Here is a 26,130-nt window from a genome sequence, read left to right as displayed (position 1 = left end):
TCCGGGTGAGTTCCCAAAAAAATATTTTTTTAAATATATTTGTGTCTTCCCTGATAGTAAGACAAAAATGATGATTCCATTGCAAATATAATTCATTGGAAACCAAACAAGTTATGAAATTTTTTCAGATCACATTTACAGTTACCTAAGGCCATGGTAAAAATTCAGCCTTTATATTATTTTTTGAAGTTACGCTTTAAATTTATAAATTTATACCTACTTTAAATACATTATGAAGAAAAAAAAAAGATAATGAATTTTGATGAGGCATCCACAGCATGCAAAAAAAATTGACAGGATTAAAATAAAATTACACATGTGCTTGTAGATCATATACTTTACATATTAATATTAAATACTGGTCCATATAATTAAAAACATTTGTTTATTCTAAATACAAGTTTTGAAATTATTTTTATAAACTTTTCCAAGTGTATTTATATAAATGAGGTTGTGTTCCCATATGTTTAACAATCAGGTTGCTTGTAGGCTTTCATTGACACTGGCAGGGGGTAGTAGTAGTATTCCGGCCGATTTCATGGGAGTGTTTGTGAGGTTATGTTCCAGTATAGATACTCTAGATGCTTTATAAATTATTACATTATTATTTAATAACTAATTAAAATATATTAGAATAAACATTAAGCATATTGATTTTAATTATAAATTAAAATTTATCTCAATTATTATACTAAATTAAATAATTAATTTTATACATGTGTGTATATTGATATTGAAGATATTACAAGTTTTTGATTTGATTGAATTTATTATTTACATACCATATTTATAATATCACTCTTATTATTTGATTTCTTTTAATTATTTGCATGCAAAACTAAAGTTAGTTTTTTTTATCATGCCAAGTAATTATAACTTCTAACATGCGTACATAAGTACATGCACCCATTTCTTTTTCTTCTTCTTTTTTAATTGTGGGGGTTTGAAAAATTGCACATTAAATATTGGGGGAGGGGGATTCCGACAAAATTATTCGCCCCCGGGCCCTTGGCTTCTCCCGATGGCCCTGCCCTTATGTTTCTTTATTATAAGTTCAGATCACCCATAACATCAGCTAATTTTTTTTTTATCTTTGCATTGCCTTAGTGTGGTAGGGCACTCATTAGGGATGCACACTTCATGCACCAGCTTGGTCAACTAGTGTGTTTTTTTGTTCGGGCAAGCAGCATCATGACTTTATCTTTGAAAGATTTGTGCAATGGGAGTGCATGACTTGATGTAAGTTTTTGGACATACGCCATTGCTAAGAACTCTTAGTTAAATTCTTAGCAATGGCGTATGTTCAAAAACTTACATCAAGTCAGCATCATGACTTCACTCACTTCCTCCGCTAGCTGGTCTCCCCCAACAACAATCCTCTTTTAAATCTTAACCATCATCTACCATCAGGTCATACTCGCAACTTACAACCATTCCGGAGTTCCGGGCGACCTCTTTGCTTTCGTGGCAGTGACTGATGCACTTAGGTCCCTCTTGTGTGGTGTCTGTGCTTGATCCACCCAACCTCCATTCGGTTTGGGTGCTGCGACAAACTGTAGGTCGTGGGGAACCAGTTGAGCTAAGGGAAGGTGGTTCCTCTTGATTCAGACTTATCATGTTATGATCATGGAAAACTTATCGAAAGGGTAAAATTGTGTATATTTAATAGGTAATGTGCCAAATTTTTTCAACTTACTATGCAGGAAATGTTCTGAAGTGGGATTTTCTTAAAAAGGGTATTTCATCCCATTTGTACAAAGTAAACTTGATGTGTAATGATTAGGTAATTAAATTCGGTAATAGACTCAACTTAATTTTAGTCAAGAATTTATATATATATTAAATTTGAATTTTAGAATATTTCAATTGCAGTCATATAAATTATAGTACGTATTTGTAGTGTTAAATCTGGAAAACTGTATGCTCTTAGTATAAATATTTAAATCATCAGCTTATTTTTTTATGATACTGTTGGTAATATGGAGTTCAAAGGTGTGTGTGTTTGCTATTGCAGCTATGTTTATTTGATTGTTAGTGTTTTTTTTTTCCCAACTGTAACTTTAATCTATTTTTTTTTCCTAATTTTTTTTTTATTAGGTCTTGCTGGGTGTCCCCGGACACTTGATTCTATTCTGTGCGTAAAACTGCTGGTTTCCAGGCTTTCTCGGCGATTGTGTTTCTCGCCAGGGAGCTGGGCCCGTGCCTCAGCTCACTGAAGCAGTGCTGCGCTTGCGTCTGCGGCGGGAGGGTCGCGCTAGGGTCCATCCAGGTTAACCGCGCCCACGGGCGTTGGCGAGCGGTGTTCCTGTAGTTGCGTGTCGCCGGTGCTGCCAGGTCCTGCTTCGGTCGGTGGCAGCTGATACGGCACTCGCTGCTCCAGAAACATTTCAGTAGTGTGACGATCAACTTGCCGAAAGATTCCTGAAGCGTTGACCGAAATGCGCCTTTAAAACTTTTTGTGCTGTGCGGGATGGTGCGAAACATTTCCTTCTCCCTTCTTTCCTCGTTTGGGAAATAAATGTGATCGGAACGCCTCGACGTTGGCTTAGACGTGTCCGCGAGTTCGTAAAACGACTTTTCGTGTTCACGTGTTTCTTAATAATATCTCGTAAAAATTGGTATGTTATCATTTTCTTCATTGGAGGGGAAACATTTTTTTTTGTTGTTGGTCTACAAACATGTTCAAATAAGGCACATAATTTTTTATTTTTTTAGAATTAACTAACCTACATAAAAAAAAAACATTTATTAGTTGCATAAATAAGCATCATGTAAACTGATAGTGGAATTAGTTTAAATTTCATAATATTTTTCCGTGTTTAAAACTGAGCATTTATTTATACTTTTAGAAAGGTTTTCTACATTTCCTTCACAGCACTTAACAGCTAACAGTCAGAGGTTTTTTTTAAGATCTGAGATATTTAATGGTTGTGAGATTGCTGGTCTAATGCCTCCTCACGCAATATGGAGGATCGGTGTGATTTATGTTCCACTGTGGTTATTTTATTTCTTCACAATCCCCAGTAATGGTTGGAAGCGCATTTGACGAGTTTCCCGTTGGGTGTACGACGAACGGAGGTAGCTGGCAAATTCTAGTTTAGACTTGAAGACTTTGTAAAGTTCACACTGCGGGAAATTACAAATGATTAGTCAGTGGAGAAGACTGTAATACGAAACAGACCCTGGCAGCCCTACCTTTCCTTAGTGAACACTAACTATTAGGCGTGGACGAAGCTTTGAAAATACGACATTGAATAAAATATTTTTAACATTCTACTTTTGCTTGAAAATAATTTTTTAATTCCGGACCAAAGTTTTTGAAAAATATTATTTTAAAACATTAAAAAGGGTAGTTAAGGTAGCCAAATTAATTTATATTTACCTATTAAACAGCTCAATTTTCACTTTAGTTTTTATGGAACTTGGAGATTAAAAAAAAAATATTTTGCATAACTAGTACAAATTGTGTTGTGTTTAATATTGGCCTATGTGTGCCAAAAAATAGTAACAGTCATATTTGATCTTACGTTAGTTCATTGAAATATTTCTTTCTTGCTTATTTCTGTTATGAGTTTAACATTAAAAAAAAAGCTCTGATTCAAAATTTGATTTTAACTTGAAAATTGTTTTGGCAACATTTGTTTCGACTTGACTTCATAATGAAGAGTCCAGCTTCGCCTACCCCTACCACTGGTGAAGCACGTGTGTGCACCTAACTGCAGGTTGCACGGTTCTCTCACAAGCACATGGTCCTGTTCTCTAACGGTGCAGCATGGGGCATTACGGTACTGTGGGACTCACTAACGTTTGGGTTTTGTTACAGGGGCCCCTCCATTCCCAAATGAATGAATGAATGAATGAATGAATGAATGGGCTTAACATTTCGTCAGCATCAGGCCATTGCAGGTGATGAGGGGTGATGAGATAAGAGTAGAGCATTGACAGAGTGCATCGTTGGGGGTAATCAGAAGAACCCCAAGAAAACACATAGACTCATGGTAATGGCCACCACTTTTCTCACATGCAAAAAAAAAATCTTTGTTTGACTCTGCCGGCACTTCTGGAATAAAGTTTCCCCAATTTGTGTTAGTTATACTTCAAACCCACATAACTATAAACCAAAAGGTTTTAAAATTTAGCATTAATGGCAATGCAGAAAACTTGCTTCGTGTACAGCTTTATGGTGTAAACGAACCAACGTAAGTTTCGGAGGAAAATATACAAAGTGGTAATACTGTTCATAGTGGGCAGGTAATATTAACAATATTTTAAATAGCTAAATTAATATTAAGGAACACTTATTCTGTAAAATGGTGTTCCCTCCCTTAAATTGAGTCATGAGTATGTCACTGCAGTGTAGGTTGACCGTCTACTGCTTCCAGCCTGTGGTTGGGTCAGCAAATTGTAGGTTGATGAAAGGTGAAAATCAAGTTTCATCCGATCAGAGAAACCTGCAACTGAAAATTCAAGTTTTAGTCTCAGTTGTAACTGTAAATACTGAACAGCATTTGTTTGATTGCAACTTTATCATGTGTTTATTACACAAAGCAGGTGGTTGTAGACAAAATAGGTATATTGAATCTTAAAATTGTTGATATATAAGTGCAGACACTAAGCTGTTTGATACAAAAATTAATAAATTAAAAAATGTTATCAATTTTATTTGGTTTCTGAATTCATGGTACGGCTAGGAGCTATAGCATTCAACTTGAGTTGTGACACAACAAACCAGTTGGGGGCGGCCTAAGGGAGGCTCGATGTGAGCGGTCACATTGCCCTCCCTCCACTTACCAAAAAAAAATTTAAAAAACCTGTGGCGACATAAAAAAATAATCTATTCTAGACTACACTTGACCTTTAAAGTAAGTCTGATTTTTTTTTGTAAAAATTTGTAATTCTACATTTTTTTAGTGCTACTGTACTGCATACAAAGTTATATTTTTTAATTTTTTTTTACTTCCCACTTAACTTTGAGGTATTCCATACCACTCAAAACTCTGTGGTCATCTGTCCCTGCCAAAATTTGAGTTTATGTCCGCCACTGTGACCGTATGTAGGCTCATTTTGAATTTATGCTCTTATTTGGTGGGGCCTTTGTGATGGCAGTAAGTTCTGATTGAAACTAATTTTTATTTTTTTCAGCATTATATTTTATTTTCATGAACTAAAGATGATTTTCTGTGGACAGTATTATTACTTGGTATTTTACTGGTGTACTCAAAATGTTGTTACTTGTCTACTGTGTTGAAGTTTCTGTTTACCTCTCAATGTATTAATGTCAATTTTAAGTAATACTTAACTGATTTTCAGATATACATTTATTTGCTATTTTTTTTCACCACACTTGAACACATTTTTTTCTTTGAAGTGGTGAGTATTGTTGATAGCTAAATAAGATAGCATAACCGTGTTTTGCATTTCGTCAACAAGAAGCTTATTTCAGAGCAACCACGACTTAAACACTGCATTGTTATAATTTTAATGTAATATTATTTTTATGAACTGTAGATTCGACTGTTTCCCAGTTGATTCATAAGATATTTTTTTAAATTTTAGAGCGATAATTGGTTATTTTTTCAGGCTGTGTCAGCACGTCAATGTAGACGTCTGAAGTTTATGGAAGTTTATTATTTGGTTTGTTTTAATTTTTTTTTTCCTGGCAGCTAAGGTTAAAAATCAGTGGTAGGATTTTTTTTTGTTTGCTTGTGTTTTGTTCTCAGGCTTTTTCCTTATACTCGTACATGGTGAAACAGCCTCGAATGGCACTTATTTTGCTTCGAGAGGGAACCTTGCAGCTCTACGAAGGATTCGTCTCTCTCTCTAGATACGAGGTTTTCACACGTTTCGTTCGCTGTTTTGGTTATTAGCATCTTCGTGCTGCTTTGTTACAGTTTACTGGGAGCTTGGATGTTTTTTTTTTTTGCGTGGAAGTTCATGACCTGGTGTTAACAGCTGATTCACTGTGATTTGAACACTTTTGAAGGCCCTCCCTGAACATCATCTGTCGACCCATTTCGCGTCCCTGCCGCAGGGCAGGATTAACGTCTCTGGTATGACAGACTGCCAGGACAAGTAGCCATTCGCGGGCCACTTTGGTTGAGTGGTCGGATCACCCACCAAGGCCATTTAGGTTCTATTCACTACAGAATCACAACCAAATTTTTGACGTAAATAAAAAAATATGGTTGACGTTTTTGTGGTTTGTTGGTTTTCTTGGGTAACTCCCCATTTCTCCCACCAACCCATCTTTTCGTTGCTCCACACACATATCACTTCACCGCTCTTCTTCTCAGTTGATCTGTTAGCCATGAGATGTTACACCCAGATTACTTCAAATTCATTAATGCTCAGTCTCTCAAACCATGGGGAATTTTTTTTTTTTTTCAAATTATAGTCATTACTATTATTTAAGAGCTTAAACTGAAATTCTAATACAATAAGAGAACAACAAATGCAAGGGTGGTATCGTGTTAAAATTTCTGTTTTAGATCTTAAATGATTGTAATGATAAGATTGGTCAAATGATATTTCAGCCTTGTGCCATTTAGTATTTAGGTGAAGATTGCATTTAGTTTAATTTTATTATCAATTGCCATACTTTAAGCTTTTTGTTTTAATTTTGGAATTAATTGGTGAGATGTATAATATTAAAACTTTACATACCAAATAATAGATTTATATATTTATAAGTTCTTATAATATAATTATATTAATCCATAATATATATTAGTTAAATATTTATTATAATTGACATTTAATAAATAATAACATCTTTTAAAAAAATGTAACCATTGCTGTTGATTAATAATGCAAGTGAAATTATTGCTTTAAAAATCATGATAGATGCAATTTCTTTTAGTAGTGAGCTTATAGCTGTGGGCCAAAGAAATAATTTTGTTTTCTAGTTTATTTGGGATTTGTTATTTTTTTTATTTCTCGTTGTTACTGTTATTTAAGGGCCAAAATTAAAATCCTAACACGAGGTATCGTGTTAAAATTTCAATTTTAGCTTTTAAATTATTTTAATAATTTTCAAATGAGAAATTTACCATGGTTTGTGAGAGAGCAAGTTTCCCTTTAGTGTAACGAATCAGAAGATTTTGAAGGGCCAGCCGATAAGGCTGCCAAGCAATGGACAAAGGAACTGAACTGACTTGGCATAAGCTTGGGAGTTAAGTGAAGGATTTTGACTGTCCAAGACCTGTTCAAGATCGAAAGCCAATGTGGCCACTAACAGTAACTTCTGGCAGATATGCTTCATCCATGATGTAAGACCACCTACTGGCAGCAGAGTGTGGCAGTAGCGGATCCAGAGGGGGGGCTAAGGGGCTCAAGCCCCCTCCAAAACCATCTGGGTCCACTATTGTTTTAGTGTTTACCTTCATAAAGCCTAGCCTCAGCTGGGTCAAGCCCCTCCCAAACCAAAATCCTAGATCCGCCACTGGAGTGTGGCATGTGTAATTTTAAATTATGTTCACATGGGCCTCACTTATCTGTCTCAATTTAGTTCCTAATAGGTAATAGGCTATACAAACCATTACAATAAATACATATAGTTTGATCATCTCTGACCCAGTGACTTCTACCCAAGTAGGGATCATTTGAAAAAGTTAAAACGCTACAAACAATAACAAGCTGCCAGTTCACCAATCATATCTCTTAATTAACATTAAACATATATGCAGTTTCGAGAAGCTACTATTAAAACTATTTTAGTATTATCACACAAATACTTAAACCTGCAATTCTTCAGTTTCTTAACCTAATCAGATCTGAATCAGCCAGTACTATGTTTAAATCTATGCCATTAATAGGCACGGATATTTTGCAACTGTGGTTTTTGAAAGTGTTCAGATTCTCAGAAAATGACTGATGCTGCCTGGGTTCCAATTTTTGAAAATTTTTTTTTGCAATGCTTTTCAGGTGTGATACTATGACAAGGAACATGTACAGTACTAACTGGTGTAGTAAAATAGTTATTTGATTCTTATGTTTTTGTTTGTTATGAAATATGTTTTTGAAATAATTGTTGCTGTGGTTTTCAGATTTATTTATTAAATATAAATTTATAATTTTAGCGATAATTTTGTGTCAATATTTCTAATGTAGCATTCAATGTTCATATTTAATTCTGATCTGTATAATGAACATTAATTTTAAAATGTGTACAACAACTTTGTAATGCTATCACTTAACTCACAAAATAAACCCTCACAGTGCCGAGCTACATGTATATATTTTTTAAAACTTTAAATTGTTTGGAGATAGGCTGCTAGGTGCTATTTCAAGTTTTAAAATGGTATTATAATTTTTCCAGTTAGTAGCTCTTGATCATGCCCTGTGCTCTTGTAAGTATTAAAATATTGTGTTTGGATTTTCTTTGCATTTTGGGTACAGCATTAATTAACAAGTGGGTAGGAATTAACCTAGCGTAAACTGTGACAATTACTCTTCATTCCAAACCTTTCGTTACTGCTCCTTAAATGCCAGGGAGAATCATGTTTCCTGGATGACTATGCATTTTGATTGAGGCCAAATGTTTGTGTAACTCACACAGAAAGTTTGACCATGTTACCTTATCTCACTCACAAAAATATGCCCTAGATTGATGGCTTCCTTAAGGTCTTTCATTCCATTTTGGTTATTTAATTTTCTTTTTATTACTATTTGAAGGCTTTTGCTGTTAATTTATTTTTCTATCATTTGTGTTTTATTTGAAATTTGATCACCATACATTTACTAGAATTTGTCTAATATCGGTAAACAATTCACGCAAATGTTCATAATGGGATAACTTGCAGGGCCTTTTACACCTCAAAAATAATCTGGCACCTGGCAAAAAAATTTGTTCCTCGACAACACATGCAAGCGAGCTATCAGAAATCCCTGAAATACTGGTAATTGCAAGAAACTGAAACAACCAACTCAACATGTGAGACAGAGCTTTATGGAACAATTTAATATTTTACAACTTAAGCACTTAAGACTATTCTGTTTAACTCCAAATGAACTGTAATCATGCGAGATGGGAGAATTTCATTGAAATGTAGAAAGCAAGTTATGTCCATACGTAATTGTCCTAACATTGGCAAGCATGTGAGGGTATGAAGGTATGGGTATACTTTCTTCTGGGCCAATGTGTGATTCTTCTGAGCATTTGAAAATTTACATAAGAACACACACATTGAATATTACAGATTAATGCCTTTTTTTGGCCAGGTAATTATGTAATTGTATGGGAAGATAAATGTCGCACTATTCTGGTTTTTTGTGCACATCTATTTATTCTTCCATTTTAGGTGAATTTCTGGTGGAAATTTTTGATGGCAGTGCAGTGTTTTACTGTTTATTCATTGCAGGATACAGTGTGAAATAGTGGGTGAGACCCATCAACTTCTTTCTAATAATTCTGTAAATAAATTCTCTTGGCAGGTGAGGCTTCCAGTGTCTTTTTCTGCATGACTTTTCTCACTTTTTGCCTCTTCCGCATGCCTTTTTTATGTGTCAATGTATTTTTTTAATGTAAATATTTGTACATTACACACACATACCTTTTTTTTTTAGGCAGGGTTCCTCTTGTCAGCTCTTTTCTGTAGTTGTAATTTTTGCATCGCAATTATTTTATGAAACTGTTAAGAATTTTTTTTGGCATGAAATGCTTATTATAACATATGTAACCATTGCTGTTAATTAATAATTATTGCTTTAAAAATCATGAATAATGCAACTTTTGTTAGTATTGAACTTGTAGCTGTGGGCGAAAGAAACAATTTGGTTTTCTAGTTTTGTATGCATGTTGTTTGCTTTTTATTTGTCAAATATAAATTTAGTTTTATAATATAAATAATAGGCTCTGTGTTCCTTTAATTAACAAACATAGTATTCTGTATAACCATTCACTTATCCATATTTAAAAAAGTCAATTTTTAAAAAACTTTTAAAACAGAACTTTTTTAAAACATTTTTGTGGTAAAGTATTTTAGAACTGCTAGCATTGATTTTTTTTTGTTGGGAAATTTCTACCCAGCTTCAGTAGTCTATAACGGTTCGTTACATACAAAAAATAAAAAGATTTTCAACGCCGATTGTAATTTTTGTTGTTTTATTTTTTAAATAGAATGCACAGACGAATCCAATCATTTTCACAGTTTTACTCACTCGTTCAACACGTACATCTGCCTGTCGAAAAATTCTCGCAGCCCGGGCGATGAAAATTAACCCAAAAAAAAAACACGTAGTTTAAGTCCTTCAGTAATATTTACTGTAAGTACACGAAAATAGTGCGACCTCGAACAGGGCCGCACCCAGCGTAAATGAACTTCGCCCCAAGCCAACCGCTGACGAAGGTGATCACATTTTCTAATTAATGTCCGAATGAAATATAAAAAAAATTAGGTTAACTTAATACTCGGCATGGCTCTGACCACCAACGTTAAATTATCTATTCAGCAAATTACTTCATTTTTGGCGAGAAGCCACCGAACGCGACCTACTGGTGCAGCAATCGGCAAACGACTGGAGAACTCTTGCCACTGTCTCCTCCACGCAGGTAGGAGAAGTCACATGACCTCACCGACCAATCACACGCACGCTTCATTCACTCTACAAATCATAAGCCAATAGGAAAACAGAACACACATTGAAAACAGTTTTCTCTCCATAGAGCCAGGGACTTACATTCTCCTTCTCTCTCCCACACCGTGAGACAGCAGTTATCACACATTTCCCACGACCAGTGGGGAATCCTAGCTTTTATCTCGGTTAGCGGGGAATCACAGTTTCTTTCTCACTCCCACTTACAGGCCTCTCATGCCTCTCTTTTTAACCATCACATCAGACACAGTCCCGTGTTCTAGAATCATTCAACACGTTAATGAATATTACAAACAGCAATTATAATACAAATTACTTTATAAAATTAAACTTATTTAGAAAAAACCTGAAAAAGTAGGCCAAAATAGGCAAAAATCTAGTACAGCAACTTATTTGTGAATAATTACATAAAAAATTATATGATTGAAAATGTCTGTTAAAATACAAGGTACATTCTTAAAGCATACAGCAAGTGAAATATCAACCCTTAAATACATAAAAACGGTAAAATATCATTAGAAAGACTTTCTAAGAAATATTTACATGCATAAAAATAGTTTAAAGAAAAATATTTAGCTAGGAGGGCAGGGTTCTTGCAACGTTACAAGTCTAATAGAAAGTAACCTCACATCATAATTAGTTGTGGGTGAGTCAGTTTTTTATACTATTGATTTTTTAAAATTTAAATCAAAATATACATATATAAGAGGACCTGAAATTTAAGACAGCCCATAAAATTAAATAGCCTCTAATCTTAAACACCTCAAATTTAAGATGAACTTGAATTTCATACAACCTCGAATTATGTACAACCTTTAATTAAAAACTATCCCAAATTTAATTTACCTTGAATTTTATGTGGTCTCAAATTGAAGACTCTTTCAATATTATCTGGTCTCAAATTTAAGACTACCTCGAATATTATCTGGTCTCAAATTAAAGATGACCTCAAATTCAAGATAATCTTAAAATTAAGATGCCCTCGAATTTACCACAGCTATAACACCACTTGTGCAGTGAATAATTGCAGAACTGTAAAATTGTAAGCCAAATTTCCTGCTCTATGGTTTTGTATGTTCCTTTGGAAACAGGTAATGGAAGGAAATTAGGAAGTGGTGATGAAATTGGCTTTCATGAACGAAGACTGGAAAATCATACAAAGAATATCATCCATAGTATGCCTGTTGTGTATCGAACTTGTGATATTTGAGACGGAGAGGATCTTCAATTGCCGTACATTAATTGCTTGAGCTAGTATGCAACAAAAAAGGGTGGCAGTTCGATTCAATCTTTTTCATGTAATGACTCATTTGAAATTTTGAACAGGTGTCACAAGTGTTTTTTGTGCATAGTCATGAGACGTAAAATCCTAAAAAAATTTTTTTACCAAATGTTAGCCCCCGTATACTAACATAATAAAACACACAGAGTGAATATTGGATAATCAAGCACTTAATAACAACATTGGAACTATCGTAAATTTTTTAGTGGGTCAAATTAATAGATATGTGAATTTCAGCTTAGAAACCACTTTTTCTAAACAAATAGTTTTGATTCATCAACAAAACTGACACAATAATTTGCTTTGATATTATCATTTTTTGTTCCAAAATTAATTTTCATGATTCCATCAAATTATATTTTCTTCATTAACCTATTATAATGTGAATTAATACATATTAGTGTGCGAGTGTGTGTACCTTAAACTTCCTTTTTTTTTTTTTACCTTCTTCTTTTACCATATTTTCTTTTTCTTTTCTGGTTTTTGATGGGATTCAGCCATTAATATTATCAATTCATCTCCTGAAACAATTTTTATAATATATATTATCACAATCCAGCAAGGCCATCATGGTAGCCATCTTGCAACCACAAAAAACAATACATATAGAGGATACAAATTGTTGCATATAACCTCTTCTCTAACTAAAAAAAAACACACGCATCGACTGTTCGCAGGTACCGAAGGAGAAATATTAATTTGAAAAACAGTTCGCATTTATGTCCTGTGGTCGCACATGAACTCACGGTACAGTCAAAGTACTCAGTCCTTTGCGACAAAGACAAGAGTTCACCCGATCCTTGTTATGGGCTATTACCAACGACCGTGGTCGAAAAATTCTAGATAAAACTTCCAAACATGGAAGAGTTTGATTATATGTGGTAGCGCCCAGACCACAGCCATGAAATTCTCTATAAATTCACATAATTACATGCTTTTGTGAGTCCTTGCCCGACCGTGACCTCTCTGTACTTAGTGCAGACGCAGACTGCCCGAGGCTGTGTGCTTCTGCGTACCACCCGGAGGAAGTAGCAGGTGCACGGACTCTCAGCCAATCACAGCACATCCGTCTCAAAACCATAGCAGGATATAATTTTTGACCATTCGTAGTGAGGTGTTTTTCGGTAGAGATTACACCAAGAAAAAAATCAAGGTGTCTGGTGAACTTGCTCCTAACCAATCACAAAAATACCTTAAAATATTTGCAGCCAATATGGACGCTTAGCAACAGCCGCCCGAAACACTCCAACGATTTTTCTCACAGTTATTAATTTTCCGTCTCTCGCTCATCTCCTTCTTATGCAACAGGCCACGCTATTAAATCATCTTACCTTCAGACAAAGAATCATGGCAAGAAAAAAAAAAGATACAAAAGAAAATTACGTTAACATGCTATTATGAACAAAGAAAACGCAAGCAATACTTAAAAATTATGTGAAAACACATAAGAACGTAAATTTACTAAATTTACTAAAACCTAGGGCTTATTCATTATAAAGTAAGCAAATCATCAGAATAACTTGAATAGCATGAAATAAGGTAAATTATGATCATAAAAGGTATAGTAAACACCGAAAGATTTCTTAAAAGAAATAAAAAAGTTATTTAAATTATATCAGAAACTTAAATATAGTATTGAATAATTAATTTTTAATTATAACATTTAACAGTGAAAGGCATTAATAATATATAATATAATTTGTGTGTGAATATTTGAACTGTGTTCAACTAAAACTGCTGTTTAAAGGAATTGCACATGCAATTGTCATTTTTAGGAATCACAGCCTATAGAACTTTAAAGCAAAATTGGTTCGCATTAATATAAGTCTAGAAATATTTAGTATATGTTTTATATCTCCTAGCAATTAATGTGTCTCCCAGGATAAATTATCCAATTGGCTTTATAGATTAGGGTTGTCTTCCATAACATAATGCATTCCCAAAATACCTACTCTTTATATTCTGTTAATTAGTTATTTGCGTGAATTTTTTTGCATGTTTGTACGAGAATTGAAACATACTATATACTTTACTTAAAAATAAATCAGTGGATATTTGCACTAATTAATCATCACTTATATGTATTGACTGTAAGAGTAATGATGACTATTATTATTAATTAGCTGATGTACCCGTGCGTCGCTACAGAAAGCTAGAGGTAGAACTCTCTCGCACTGCTCATTATGCTTGAATGGGACGAAATAACCATAGTGCTGTTTTAGTGATTACATATTTACCTATGTTAGATAAAAAAACCTGTAATCATACAGTGAGTGACTGCTATGCTTCTTAAGTCCACCTCTGCCCATCCTTGTGGGTACACTACTACCCCATCCTCATGGGCCTGCCATTGCCTCTTTGTTGGTATGCCATTGTCCATCTGTATGAGTATGCCAATGCCCATCTATATAGGCCCATCACTGTCCATATTCATTGGTAAACCACTGCCCATCCTCGTGTGTGCCACTATGGCGCTACTTTATTTGTCTCTGCACTTTTTCATGGGTACGCCATTTCTTGTCCCCGTGGTTCCACCACTGCCCCTCCTCATGAGCACGACTCTGACCTCTGACTCCCTCATGGGTCCGCCTCCACTCCTCGTGGGAATGCCATTGCCATGCCTCTTATGTCCACCAAGCTGCATTTCATTGGTTTGTCTCTACTTTGTTATGTGGATCCACCACTGTCCCTCCTAGTTGGTACGCCACTGCCCATCCTAGTTGGTATGCCACTGCCCATCCTAGTTGGTATGCCACTGCCCGTTTTCGTGGGTACACCACTGTCTGTTCTCATGGGTACACCACTGCAAGTCCTAGTGGGTACACCACTGTCTGTTCTCATGGGTACACCACTGCAAGTCCTAGTGGGTACGCCACTGCCCATCCTCATTTGTACGTCACTGCCCATCCTAGTGGGTACACCACTGCAAGTCCTAGTGGGTACACCACTGCAAGTCCTCATGGGTCCACCACTGTCCCTTCTCGTGGGCATATCACTGCCACGCTTCATGTGTCAGCCCAAATAAAAAAACACTATTACGACATTTTAAAAACCATCTTAGGAAACAAAAAATATGTTTACATTTATAATAACGGAAGTAATTAAAATCAAAATATGCTATTTTGGATTAACAGTGTGAGTTTTTAAGAATATTTAGATATTTTTAATATATATTATACCTTTATTAAATCAGAATGAACACCTTAAAATATTACATAAAACTACCACAAAGAATGTACTAAAATATATATTGTTTTATTCCAAACCTTAATCAAAACTAAAATGTAAATGGCCAAACTTGACTGCTCTAGAGAAAGGAATACTGTTAAAATTAAATATGCCACATGTAAAATTTTACAGTTAGAACAAACATGGTGACAATGAACCAGTAAAGAGTCTGACAGTTGTTTCTCTACACTTAAAATCTCTTCAGAATTTTTAGGGGCAACCCAGCACTGCCCAGACCTTACTCACCATTACACATTAGGTAAAGTGTGTAGGACATATACTTGAAAGACAGGAAATTTTTAATCTTTTAATGCCCCCGCAACCCGCCTTGATAGCTGATTAAGATCTGAAAGTCAGTAAAGAATTAAAACATAGCCGGGTGACACAGAAGACATCAACAATGCAAAAGCCGTTGCCTTGGAGACAAAGAAAGCCCCAACAATGCAATAGCAATGATAAATAGGGAACTTTTGATATTTAACACCTCCACAAAACCCCCTTGGGAGCTGATTTTCGTAAAATCCTTTCTTAGCGGATGTCTGTGAGGCAAAAGGAACGTACTTGCCCAATTTCAAGTCAGTAGTTCTTAAAGTTCCGGAGAGTTCGTGATGAGAGAGTCAGGATGAATTTTCAAAAATCATTGTCTAGTGCTCACCTACATTATATGAGGAACTCCTGTGCAAAATTTCATGCTTCTAGTCCCACCGTTTTAAGCTATGAGTTGTCTTTCAGTCTGTTAGTTATGAGTTTTTTTTTTTTTTAAGTAGATATGGAAGGGAAGAGATTAGTTAGAAATTCAGAGCAGAAGGGTGCTTTATGCAATGAATTTTTACCAAGAGAAGCGTTGGGGTTAGTAAGAGCTCTGCCACTACTTTGTTTAGCGCTACATCACTGTTTTAAATGCATCATGCCAAAGTCATACAGTAAAATTTTCGGTAAGTATTTCCGTGCGTATATTTAGGCAAGCGATTGTATGAGACCATGGGTCTTTCTATATTCTACTTCCTGAATGTTAATGTGATTTGGGCAGTCAGAAGCTAAACAGATATACTGATTTTTCCAACAGCTTCAATTCAGCAGCGTTGTCAATCTCAAGAGGCCTTCTGTTGAAATTTCTGTATGATTATCTGTAGCTTGAACCACTGTTGCAAAGTCATTTTAATTTTTTTGTGTGCTTCACACAGTCACAAAATGTAGCTATTCAATTTTTGTTTGAATAAACATTCATTTTGACAACCTCTGTTCTTGTTCAGATGTAGATTTACGTTTTCCTTCTTCAGTCACTGCTCATTCAGTTGCATTTTGAATTTTGCCGTTATGAATATTGTGCTCTAAACGGGAAAGTAACTTTCATTTGCACCTCATAAATTTAATTGTGGACAATCTTTTCATGTTTCTTTTAATTTCTGTTTCTTTCAGGCTTTTCCTTTGGCAGCATGTTTCGGTAACCAACTCAAAGATTCTTTGAGCAGGATCCGAGAGGCAACAAAGTCTTATTTTGATGCTTCTGTAGCTTCCTTGAGAATTAAGGTGTTGACTTGTTTATGTACACAAAATTATGTGTTAATATTTTGGTGTATGTTTTTATTTTTGTTGCTTGTTGCATGCTGATAAACATTTTTCTTTTGAAGCAAGAAAATAATTATATATGTTTTGTGGGATCAATTTTATACTTAAAGAAAGACAATTGAAATTTTATGCTACATAAAATAACTCAAAAGTTTTAACCAGCTGTTGAAAGTTATCCTTGAGATTCTAAAACTATTTGCAGGAAATGCTGAATATGATTTATTTTTTAAAATTTTTTTTTATTATGTTTTATAAGAGCTGCTCGTTTTTATAAAGCACATTCCAGTGTTACTCTACCTAGACCAGGTCATACACTAGGGTTCCTGCAGGGAAATACTGGAGAACAGAGACAACTTTGGGACTTGAAAATGTACTTACATTCTGTTTATTAAAGTCTTTGAAAACAGGGAAATCGACAATGTCTTTGTTACAAGACAGTGTCAGTAATTTTTCATATTCTGTATAATCTTAATATCTCAGAAACAGTATCTACATAATTTAATCATAAAGTGTGCTGTTAATAATCTGTAACAATAATAATAATTATTTATACTTAAGGGTTAGGCCTACAAACCATTTCATCTTAATTAGAAGTTAAATCAAATCAGTATATATTTTTTTTTAGTTTGATCACAATCAATGTACAGCCTATTTTAACCAGTGACCTGCAGTCAAACCAGGTACGCAAAGATTTGAAACAAAATGACAACACACTATAAATATTTACGGCGAGCGAGCCATATGGTCATGGGCGAAGGGAGAACAACTGATAAAGAATGTGGCCAACGAAAGAAAAGGGAAAATGACAAACACAACTCTAAATTAACAAGCCACTACAAACACAGTAAACAAACAAACTTCGTTAAGGTTCCAATTTACTCACGCCCATGACCACGGCTTCGACGTCACCAAGTGCACAAGTGCACACACCAAACGTCAAGGCAGACTGCAGGTAGCGACACCGCTAATAGCAGGGTTTATATACTAGTTAACTAGGGGCGGAGTAAGCACACAGGGGAGAGGGGAAGGAAGAGGGGAACTAGCCCGAACCGTCCAGACTGAACTGGCTTGACCGAGCACACACCAGCGGAGGGGAGGCAAGGAGGGGCAGGGGAGGTGAGAAGGAAGTCACCACAGACACAGAGAGCGCAGTCACGTAGCAGCCGGCGGACAGGTGAGACATGCGTAAGCACGGCTCAGTTTCAAAGTTCCATCAAAAAAATGTTTCAGACTAACAGTGTTTGTTATGTAGCGTTTATGAATATGTTTATTTTACAGGAAAAAATTTTAAAATCAATTGTGTATTTTTTTTAGTATGTTCAATCAGGACAATCGAAAATCCAGATAATCCAGGTAATATGGATAATAAGCAAAATAAAATTTTTAAATTTGGAGACTTACCTTTTAATAAGTTAAAAAACTATGTTTTGTTACAAAATTTCATAGTATACATGCCCTATATTGTTTACAAGTTATTAAAAAATATAAAAATGACTTTTCACATCATTTCTAAACAAATAATTCGTAAACTTTCTTCCGTTTCAAACGTGTGGTGTTTGAATAAAGCATAGTCAGTTACATTATAGTGAGGTAACCGTCTTTGTTTGCCGAGATGTAGAATACAATTGTCATTTTTATGTGAACATTAAATAAAATACATATCTCATCCGGATTATCCGGACATCCATATAAATGAGGTTTTGCTGTATATGTGTTATTTTGCTAGATACACAGAGGCAGAGAAAACAGCGAAAACTCGGGGAAATTGACTGAAGTAAGATAGTGGGATTCCTTTACTTACATTCTGTTTAAGCGATTGGGTTTCTGGAACAGTTTAACACTGTCCTGCAATAATCTTCATCTTTATTTATAGCATATTATAATCCCACCATAAATGATTCAGTAATGGGTACCGCATGTTATCGATAAAATCGGAATCACTCCTCACGTACTTTATGTATGTAAAAGTAATTATAAAAATGACCTAACAAATTTTTATTCCCATGTGTAAATTAAGTTGGAGTAGTAGTTCAAAAGAGAAATGTTTTGGTATTTTTGGTTTTAGTGTTTAATTTCCTGCTTATATCTAACCTTTTTTCTGCTGAGCGAGTATCGTCAACTCAACTGATAACGTTATTGTTTAAAGGGTGTGCAGCTCTAACCTGATTAAAACTACTTGGCTTGAATAGTATTTTCTATTTAAATTAATGCTTATCCTTCTTGTGTTTCTTGTTGAGCTTTACCTTGCCTTCTTTCTGTTTTACTGTGTTTGAGTGTTGTGACCGAACACAGATGACAACAAAATTTTGTTATTTAGTCTTTTATAATATATACAGATGTAGTATTTGTGTTATATGTATTTATTTTTACCATGTACTTATAAACATATTTTTATTTATTTTTTTGCATTTTTTATTTTGAGAGCATTAAAAATGTTTTTTTGTAGGGATGTAAATTTTTATCATGTTGCTATGTCTGTTATTAACCTGGGAAAGGGGAACCAAATACATTTTTCTCTCCTCACATTTTTATATATTTTTAAAAAATGTATATATAAGGTTTTATTGTTATTATGGTATGGTTTTTATTTTTTTGATGAAATTGTGATCAGCTGTTTTTATTGTTTTGTAAATGTGTGATTGGAAGCTGGGATATCAATTCTGTATGTAGTATTTTTGATGTTTGTGATTTGTTTTATTATTTCTTAAGTTCTGCATGACTATTTTTGAAGTTTGGTTTTTTTTTTTTTTTGCTACATTTATTACAGGTTTTCCCATTTGTGGCCATACTGAACTCACAGATACGAAATTCTTTCAACGTTCTTGAAATCGGCATTCAAAATTTATTTGAATCGAAGGTGGCATTCCAGAGGTTAAAGGTGTGCACTTGCTTGAAAGATTTTTGTTTTTGTTTTGATGCATTGTTTGATACATTGTGTGTGCTTTGTAGTGTATGTTTCGTGACAGGTTTGGTCTTTACTGCCAATTTTTTTTTTTTTGTTGGATGCAAATTCCAATTTTACCAGGGTTGACTGAGTCCATTAACATAAAATTTCCTATTGTACTTTTCAATGTTAACCAACCGAATCATAAACAAATCATAACATTTTGGAAATTTTGTGTTCATAATGTAACCATCAATTACTGAATTTGAAACCCAATATTTATGCAAATAAAAAAAAATTTGCTCTTTTACATTCCAAACTAATTTTTCCCTCTGGTAGAAATAAGGGATTTCATCTGCCTGGAGGTGTTATTTGCCGATGACTCGCTGAATGTAGTCTGAACAGCTGGATGTGGCCACAGAGTTTTATGCAATACGTTGACACGGTCGGAGGTGGTTGGGATGACAAAGCAAACCTCAAAGGGCTGAGGGGTGAAGGGGGGAACAATATTACGTGGTGTTTGCCTCTTGCAAAGCCTGTGCCGAAGACCAGAAACACAGCCAGGTCAGGTAGCTGACAGCCCACACTGGTTATTGGTGCTGTCATGGTTGCAGTTGTACTAGATAGGTAGGCATAGGTGCCCTATTACGTACTTCACCTACAATCAGTAGGCCTCGTAGCAGCCTCTGGAAAGACCAATGCGAGTGAGCTCTCTCTCAGCCTATCAGCAGTGTCCAGGAAGGACGAGGATTGACTCATGCATCTGCATTGGATTAGGGGGTTCAAAACGTTTGTCTGATCTGATAGACTGGCTGCACTCAAGTAGCTTCAAGATAAATATACCGAGGTGATTCCAGGTAGTACCTGGGACCGAGCTTCTCTAGATATCGCTGAAGCCTATTTGTTAGTCGTCAAGTTTGCCTCCTTGATGGGGGGTTGGCTAGTGACTGACACTCAAGCAGAGGAAATAATCTGATAGGGTGTCAGCTCAGGCAAGAGTGGACACTTGAGATAAAGAAGTGTACTGACATCTACTTGTCACTGGTTATCCATCAGTCTTAAAGTTTGGTCTCAAGCACCATGTTGATTTTTTTTTATTTCTTTGTCATTACTTTTATTGAAGGGCTCTTTTTGGAATTTTAACTCAATACTGCCTTTTCATTTGTTGTTCTGCGACAAATGCATATTTTCAACAGATATTCAATTCATGTAATATGATGGGGGTAAAAAGTCATGCAAGTGATAATAATTACAAAGACTTGCATGCCTTGTTACACCCATAATATTACACTAAGTGAATATGTGTTGGATAAAATTGTGTTGTAAATCAACAAATGCATGAGAGGTAATGAGTTAAAATGTCAGAAGTAGCCTTTAAGTAAAAAGTTATGATGTAAAAAACTAAAATATCAACATGGCATGTGAGACTGATTCTTGAGCACCATGTCATCAACTGTAGGTCTTTCCCGGCACAGGCTTTCTAAATCATTCCACTATTATATATGCAATACCTCTTACAGTCCAACCCAGCCAAGGAAGGTTTGCAGAAGTAGCATTGCGTGGACAGTGTTTTATTTCCAGCGTACATACTATCATTTAAAAATTACATGATTACTCTTTAGAGTATTATTACTTCTTCTTGAGTTTTACAATTCCTTTTTTTTTTTGTAATATTTTTTTTAGAATGTGTGGTCTACAATTTTAAATCTGAATTCTTTGCTTGCAAAAGTTTGCATGAACATTTGGAATGTGCACAATTTGCTTATTGTATTTTTTTTCATTTTCTTACTAATGTGTGACTACACAATAATTTATATTACCTTTAGACATAAATATTTTTCTAGTTGTGCATAGTATTATAAGGTAACTTATTGACCAATACAGTGTTGGTATTAATTAATGCTTTTTCTTGAAAGCAAAATTAAAATAATGTACCACTGTTACGATACTCAGGGACGTAACTACACTAGTTTCCACCCGGGGCAAGAACTCATCTTGCTTCCTCCTCCCCCTTCCACTCAACACCCCCTCATTTTTCCAAAACAACCAACCAAACCAAAACCCTCCCTTACAACACCTCATATTGCCATCACACATTCATTCCACTATTCCAAATATTTCTTATTCAACTTAGATATTTAATCATTTCATTTTTTGTACAATATAAAATGCCAAATTAATTCTAAGAGATTTAATTTACAAATAATATTAGAGTAGAATGTTTGGTACATTCTTTCACACTTATCATGAATGCTGGAGAATGAAATGACAAGGTTTATCAGATTATATCGGAATATGTGTGTTGTACATCTGCCTTGCTCGTGATGGTTGGCATCACTGATAACAGGTGAATGTCAGTTCCGGTTATGGCGCCTGTATATGTACCACGGTAAACGGACAATAAAGAATATTAAGTGCTAACTACATGCACTTGCTTATCTACAACTTAAAACCTATGATCTCAAGTAAAACATGGCGCAGTCGTGTGGAATTGTGTTCATATTTCAGTTCGTCCATGTTCGTTGGATTTGTGTGCTATAGGTGATATAACCTGTAGGTGTGCGTTTGTTTGTCGACACGTGTTTGTCGGACGTCGGTGGTTAATAGTGAATATCGAACAATGTTGTTGACAGACTGAATCGTATAGTTTTTTTCTGTTTGTGCCATGGCAGGCCTCAATCTTGTAAAGCTCCCTGACTCTGTCGACTTGGAGAGTACCACGGCCCGAAAAGACTGGGAAGTGTTTGAAGGAGATTTTGAAAATTATTTAATCGCAACGGGCCAGGATGAGGGCCCAGATAAGGTTAAGATCGCCCTACTCAAAAACATGTTAGGCTCCCAAGGACGAGCCCTTTTCGAAACTTTCGACATCCCACCGGAGGACAAGCTTGTGTATTCTAAAGTAAAGGAAGCGTATCGCGTGTTCGTGGCACCAAAAACAAATCCTTTGTATGAACGGTTTGTTTTTAACCAGCGTGTGCAACTTGAGGGTGAGACTTTTGATCATTTCTTGACTGATTGCCGCCGCCTGATTAAAACATGTGGCTATGAGCGCCCAGTTTCGCAGGAAGAGAATATGCTGGTTGACCGCATCGTACAGGGCATCAGAGATTCGTCCGTTCGGGAGTCTCTGCTGAGGTTAGACAATGCTACTCTTACTAAAGTTGCTGCACACTGCCGTCTGATGGAACAAAGTCAACAACAAGCAAAGGAGATTCAAGCTCGGAGTTCTACTCACGATAGTGTAAGTTGTGACTTTGTGTCCACTAAGGATAGGAAGTCGTCACGCCCAAGACAAAACAGCAAGTTTGGTGATAACGGTGAGTACAACTGCTCAAGGTGCCAGACACAGCACAAGGCCAGACAATGCCCAGCATATGGAAAAAAATGTGCCAAATGTGGCATTATGAATCACTTTGCTGCCTCGTGCAGAGTTCGGAAAGTTCGGGAGGTAAAAGCAAAGCATTCTTCTAGTGAGAGTCTATACTGTGATGCGGTGACAGTCAATTCTGTGTATCCTAGAGGGACTAGAACAACCCACATCAATGAGTGGAGGGAGCGTATACTGATTGAGGACAAAGCAGTGAACATAAAATTGGATCCCGGTTCTGAAATAAATATTTTGCCACTCAGTTTGTTCAGGATGGTTGACAAACAGTTCAAGGTCAGGCCAACATCCCTAAAAATTGAGGTTTGGGGTGGGACCATTCTTGCAGCAAAAGGAGTAGTTAATTTGTGTTGTTCTGTCAAAGGCCAAGAGTCTTATGTTGAATTTGTTATAGTTGACTCTGACAGCACTCCTTTGTTAGGGCTACAGTCTTGTGTTGACTTCAATCTTGTGAAAAGGGTTCACTCAGCTTGCCACGAGGCAAAGGACAGATTCATTAAAGAACACAATGAAGTATTCACTGGTTTTGGCTGTTTCCCCCAAGTATGTAGAATTAACATTCGCGACCATAGCAACCCTGTTTGTAAGCCTCCAAGAAGGGTCCCTAGAGCAATCAGACCTACGTTAAAACAAGAACTGGACAGACTCGAACAGAAAGGCATTATATGTAAAGTTGACAAGCTCAGTGCTAGCGCTTGGGTGAGCAACCTAGTTGTTGTGGAAAAGTCAAGTGGGAAGTTGAGGTTATGTCTTGATCCGACTGACCTCAATAAGGTGGTGATTCGAGACTACCATGAAATACCGACATTGGAAGAAATGTCCGAGAAGCTCACAGGGAAAAAATTTTATTCAGTGTTTGATCTTAAGGAAGGGTTCCACCAAGTGCAACTAGATGAAGACTCGTCTCACAAGTGCTGCTTCTCGACACCATTTGGGTGCTACCGCTATCTACGCATGCCATACGGCATTGCCAATGCCCCAGAAAATTTCCAGAAGTTTATCGAAGAGAACTTTGCCTCTATTCCTGGAGTGGTGACATTCTTCGATGACATCCTCTGCACAGGCGAAACAGAAGGTGACCATGATACGTGTGCTCAGCAAGTGGTGGAGCGTGCAGCCAGCCTTGGCATCAAGTTCAACCCAGATAAGCTTCAATATAAGGTTTCCGAAGTAAGGTATGTGGGCCAGATCTTCTCCGTCGCAGGCATGTCACCTGATCCTGAGCGAATCCGAGCTCTAACTAGTCTACAGGCTCCCAGCAATCGCAAAGAACTTCAACGTACTTTGGGGATGTTCAATTTTGTTCGCTGTTATATTCCAGGTATGTCTAGTGTGTGTTCCCCATTGTATGAACTTCTTAAAGCAGATGTAGACTGGTTGTGGCTCCCGTGTCATGAAGAGGCTTTTTGTAAACTCAAGTCGCTCATCACTAGTGCCCCTGTTCTGGCAACTTTTGATCCCACAAACCAACTTGTTATACAGTGTGATGCATCACAGAGTGGGCTTGGTGCTACTTTGTTTCAGGAGGGCCCAAAGGGTCTCCACCCTGTGCACATTGCCTCCAGGTCCCTTACAGCAGCAGAAAAGAGCTACTCCCAGATTGAGAAGGAGCTCTTAGCAGTTTCTTTTGCCTCAGCTAAATTTCACTACTATATTTATGGTAAGCAGGTCCTAGTGCAATCTGATCATAAGCCACTTGTGAATGTTATGGTCAAACCAGTTCATCATATAGGCTCAGCACGCCTTCAGAGGTTACGTCTTAAACTGTTGAAGTATGACCTAAACGTTACTTACCTACCTGGTAAACTCATGTATTTCGCAGACCACCTGTCGCGGTCATATCTTGCAGACAAGGTATTCGACGATCCTGCAATGGTTGAGGTAGTACATTCCGTCAGTAAGCACTTGCCTATGTCAAACAAACGCTTGCTTCAGTTCCAGTTGGAAACAACTAAGGACGCGGCTCTCTGTCAAGTGTCCCAATTTTGTCAGTCAGATTGGCCCCCCTACAGTAGAGTTCCTCAAGTATGCAAACCTTATTACAAAATGCGGGATGACTTGTGTGCTGAAAGTGGTTTAGTCTTCCTCGGCGATAAGGTTGTTGTTCCTGAGGCTCTAAGACCATATGTTCTACAGCTGCTTCATGAAGGCCACTGTGGAGAATCGAAGACCAAGTCCAAGGGCCGTCAGTTGTTTTACTGGCCATCTATGTCAGTTGATATTGTGCAGTTCATTCAAAAATGCTCTGTGTGTGAGAAGTTTCGCCCAGCCAACTACAGACAGCCCCTCTGCCCACATCCCATTCCAAAGCTGCCATATGACACAGTAGGTGCAGACATTTTTGACTTCGCTGGGAAAGATTATTTGGTTCTTGTGGACAAATATTCCAAATGGATAGATGTGTGTGAACTTCCCAAAAAGACTTCCTCTGCCGTCATCAGTGCCATGCAACAAGTATTCAGCACTCATGGCCTCCCACGAGTGCTGATGGCTGATAACATGCCATTCAATTCTCATGAATGCCGTCAGTATTATGCCCTGAGTGAAATTGAGCTACGAACTAGTAGTCCTCATTATCCACGCAGTAATGGGTTGGCAGAAATGGCAGTAAAGATTAGCAAAATGCTGCTACGCAAAAGTCAGGGCACTGATTTCAGAAACTTACTTCGTGAATATAGAAACACCCCTCTTCCTGGCTTAGACTGGTCCCCCTCTCAGTTACTATTTAATAGGAGACTTCGGAGTAAACTGCCTGTCTCATATAACACCCTCAGACCTAGAGTCATCTCCCCAGAACACGTGGTGAGAGCATTAATGTCAAAGGAGAAGCAGATGAGAGACGTATACAACAAAACGGCCAGGCGACAGGAGATAACATTCGTTAAGGGGGAAACTGTGGTTGTCAAAACCCACAAACATGACAAGTGGGAGCCGGGAGTCATTGTGGGCAAACACTCATCACCTCGCTCCTATTGGGTGCGAGGATCAGGTGATAGGATAGTGCGTCGCAATGTGATCCATCTGAGAAAAACCACTACCTCGCAGAAGCCCCACCAGTCAGCTCCACGCCTGCTCGAGGTTCCCAACACCAAGACTGATGGCGAGGAGAGTAACCGCCTGAAGCAGACTCCACGCACCTCATCATTGGAGCCTGACTTCCGGGGGTTTGAGCCTCAAACTTCGACG

The 26,130-nt window shown here is 36.6% G+C and overlaps 1 protein-coding gene across 13 annotated transcripts in view; it reads left to right on the top strand.

The window, feature by feature from the left end:
• The window catches only part of LOC134540120 (ATP-binding cassette sub-family C member 5-like), a 103,890-nt gene that overhangs the window by 31,394 nt on the left and 46,366 nt on the right, over positions 1-26,130 (top strand). For 4 of the 13 annotated variants that reach the window (XM_063382635.1, XM_063382640.1, XM_063382641.1 and 1 more), the window contains one exon: positions 19,440-19,550. The exons of 3 other annotated variants lie outside the window; for them this stretch is intronic. In XM_063382635.1, the coding sequence (XP_063238705.1) occupies positions 19,440-19,550 (111 nt within the window). Of the gene's footprint in view, positions 1-2,158; positions 2,270-5,720; positions 5,832-16,522; positions 16,634-19,439; positions 19,551-26,130 lie in introns of all 13 variants that reach the window. 6 more of the 13 variants (XM_063382632.1, XM_063382633.1, XM_063382639.1 and 3 more) reach the window with 3 other exon arrangements.

Source organism: Bacillus rossius, chromosome 16, assembly GCF_032445375.1.
Source record: "Bacillus rossius redtenbacheri isolate Brsri chromosome 16, Brsri_v3, whole genome shotgun sequence".
In the NCBI taxonomy this organism is placed as follows: domain Eukaryota; kingdom Metazoa; phylum Arthropoda; class Insecta; order Phasmatodea; family Bacillidae; genus Bacillus; species Bacillus rossius.
The sequence above is the reverse complement of the archived record's forward strand: the minus strand, read 5'-3'. Positions and strand labels throughout refer to the sequence as shown.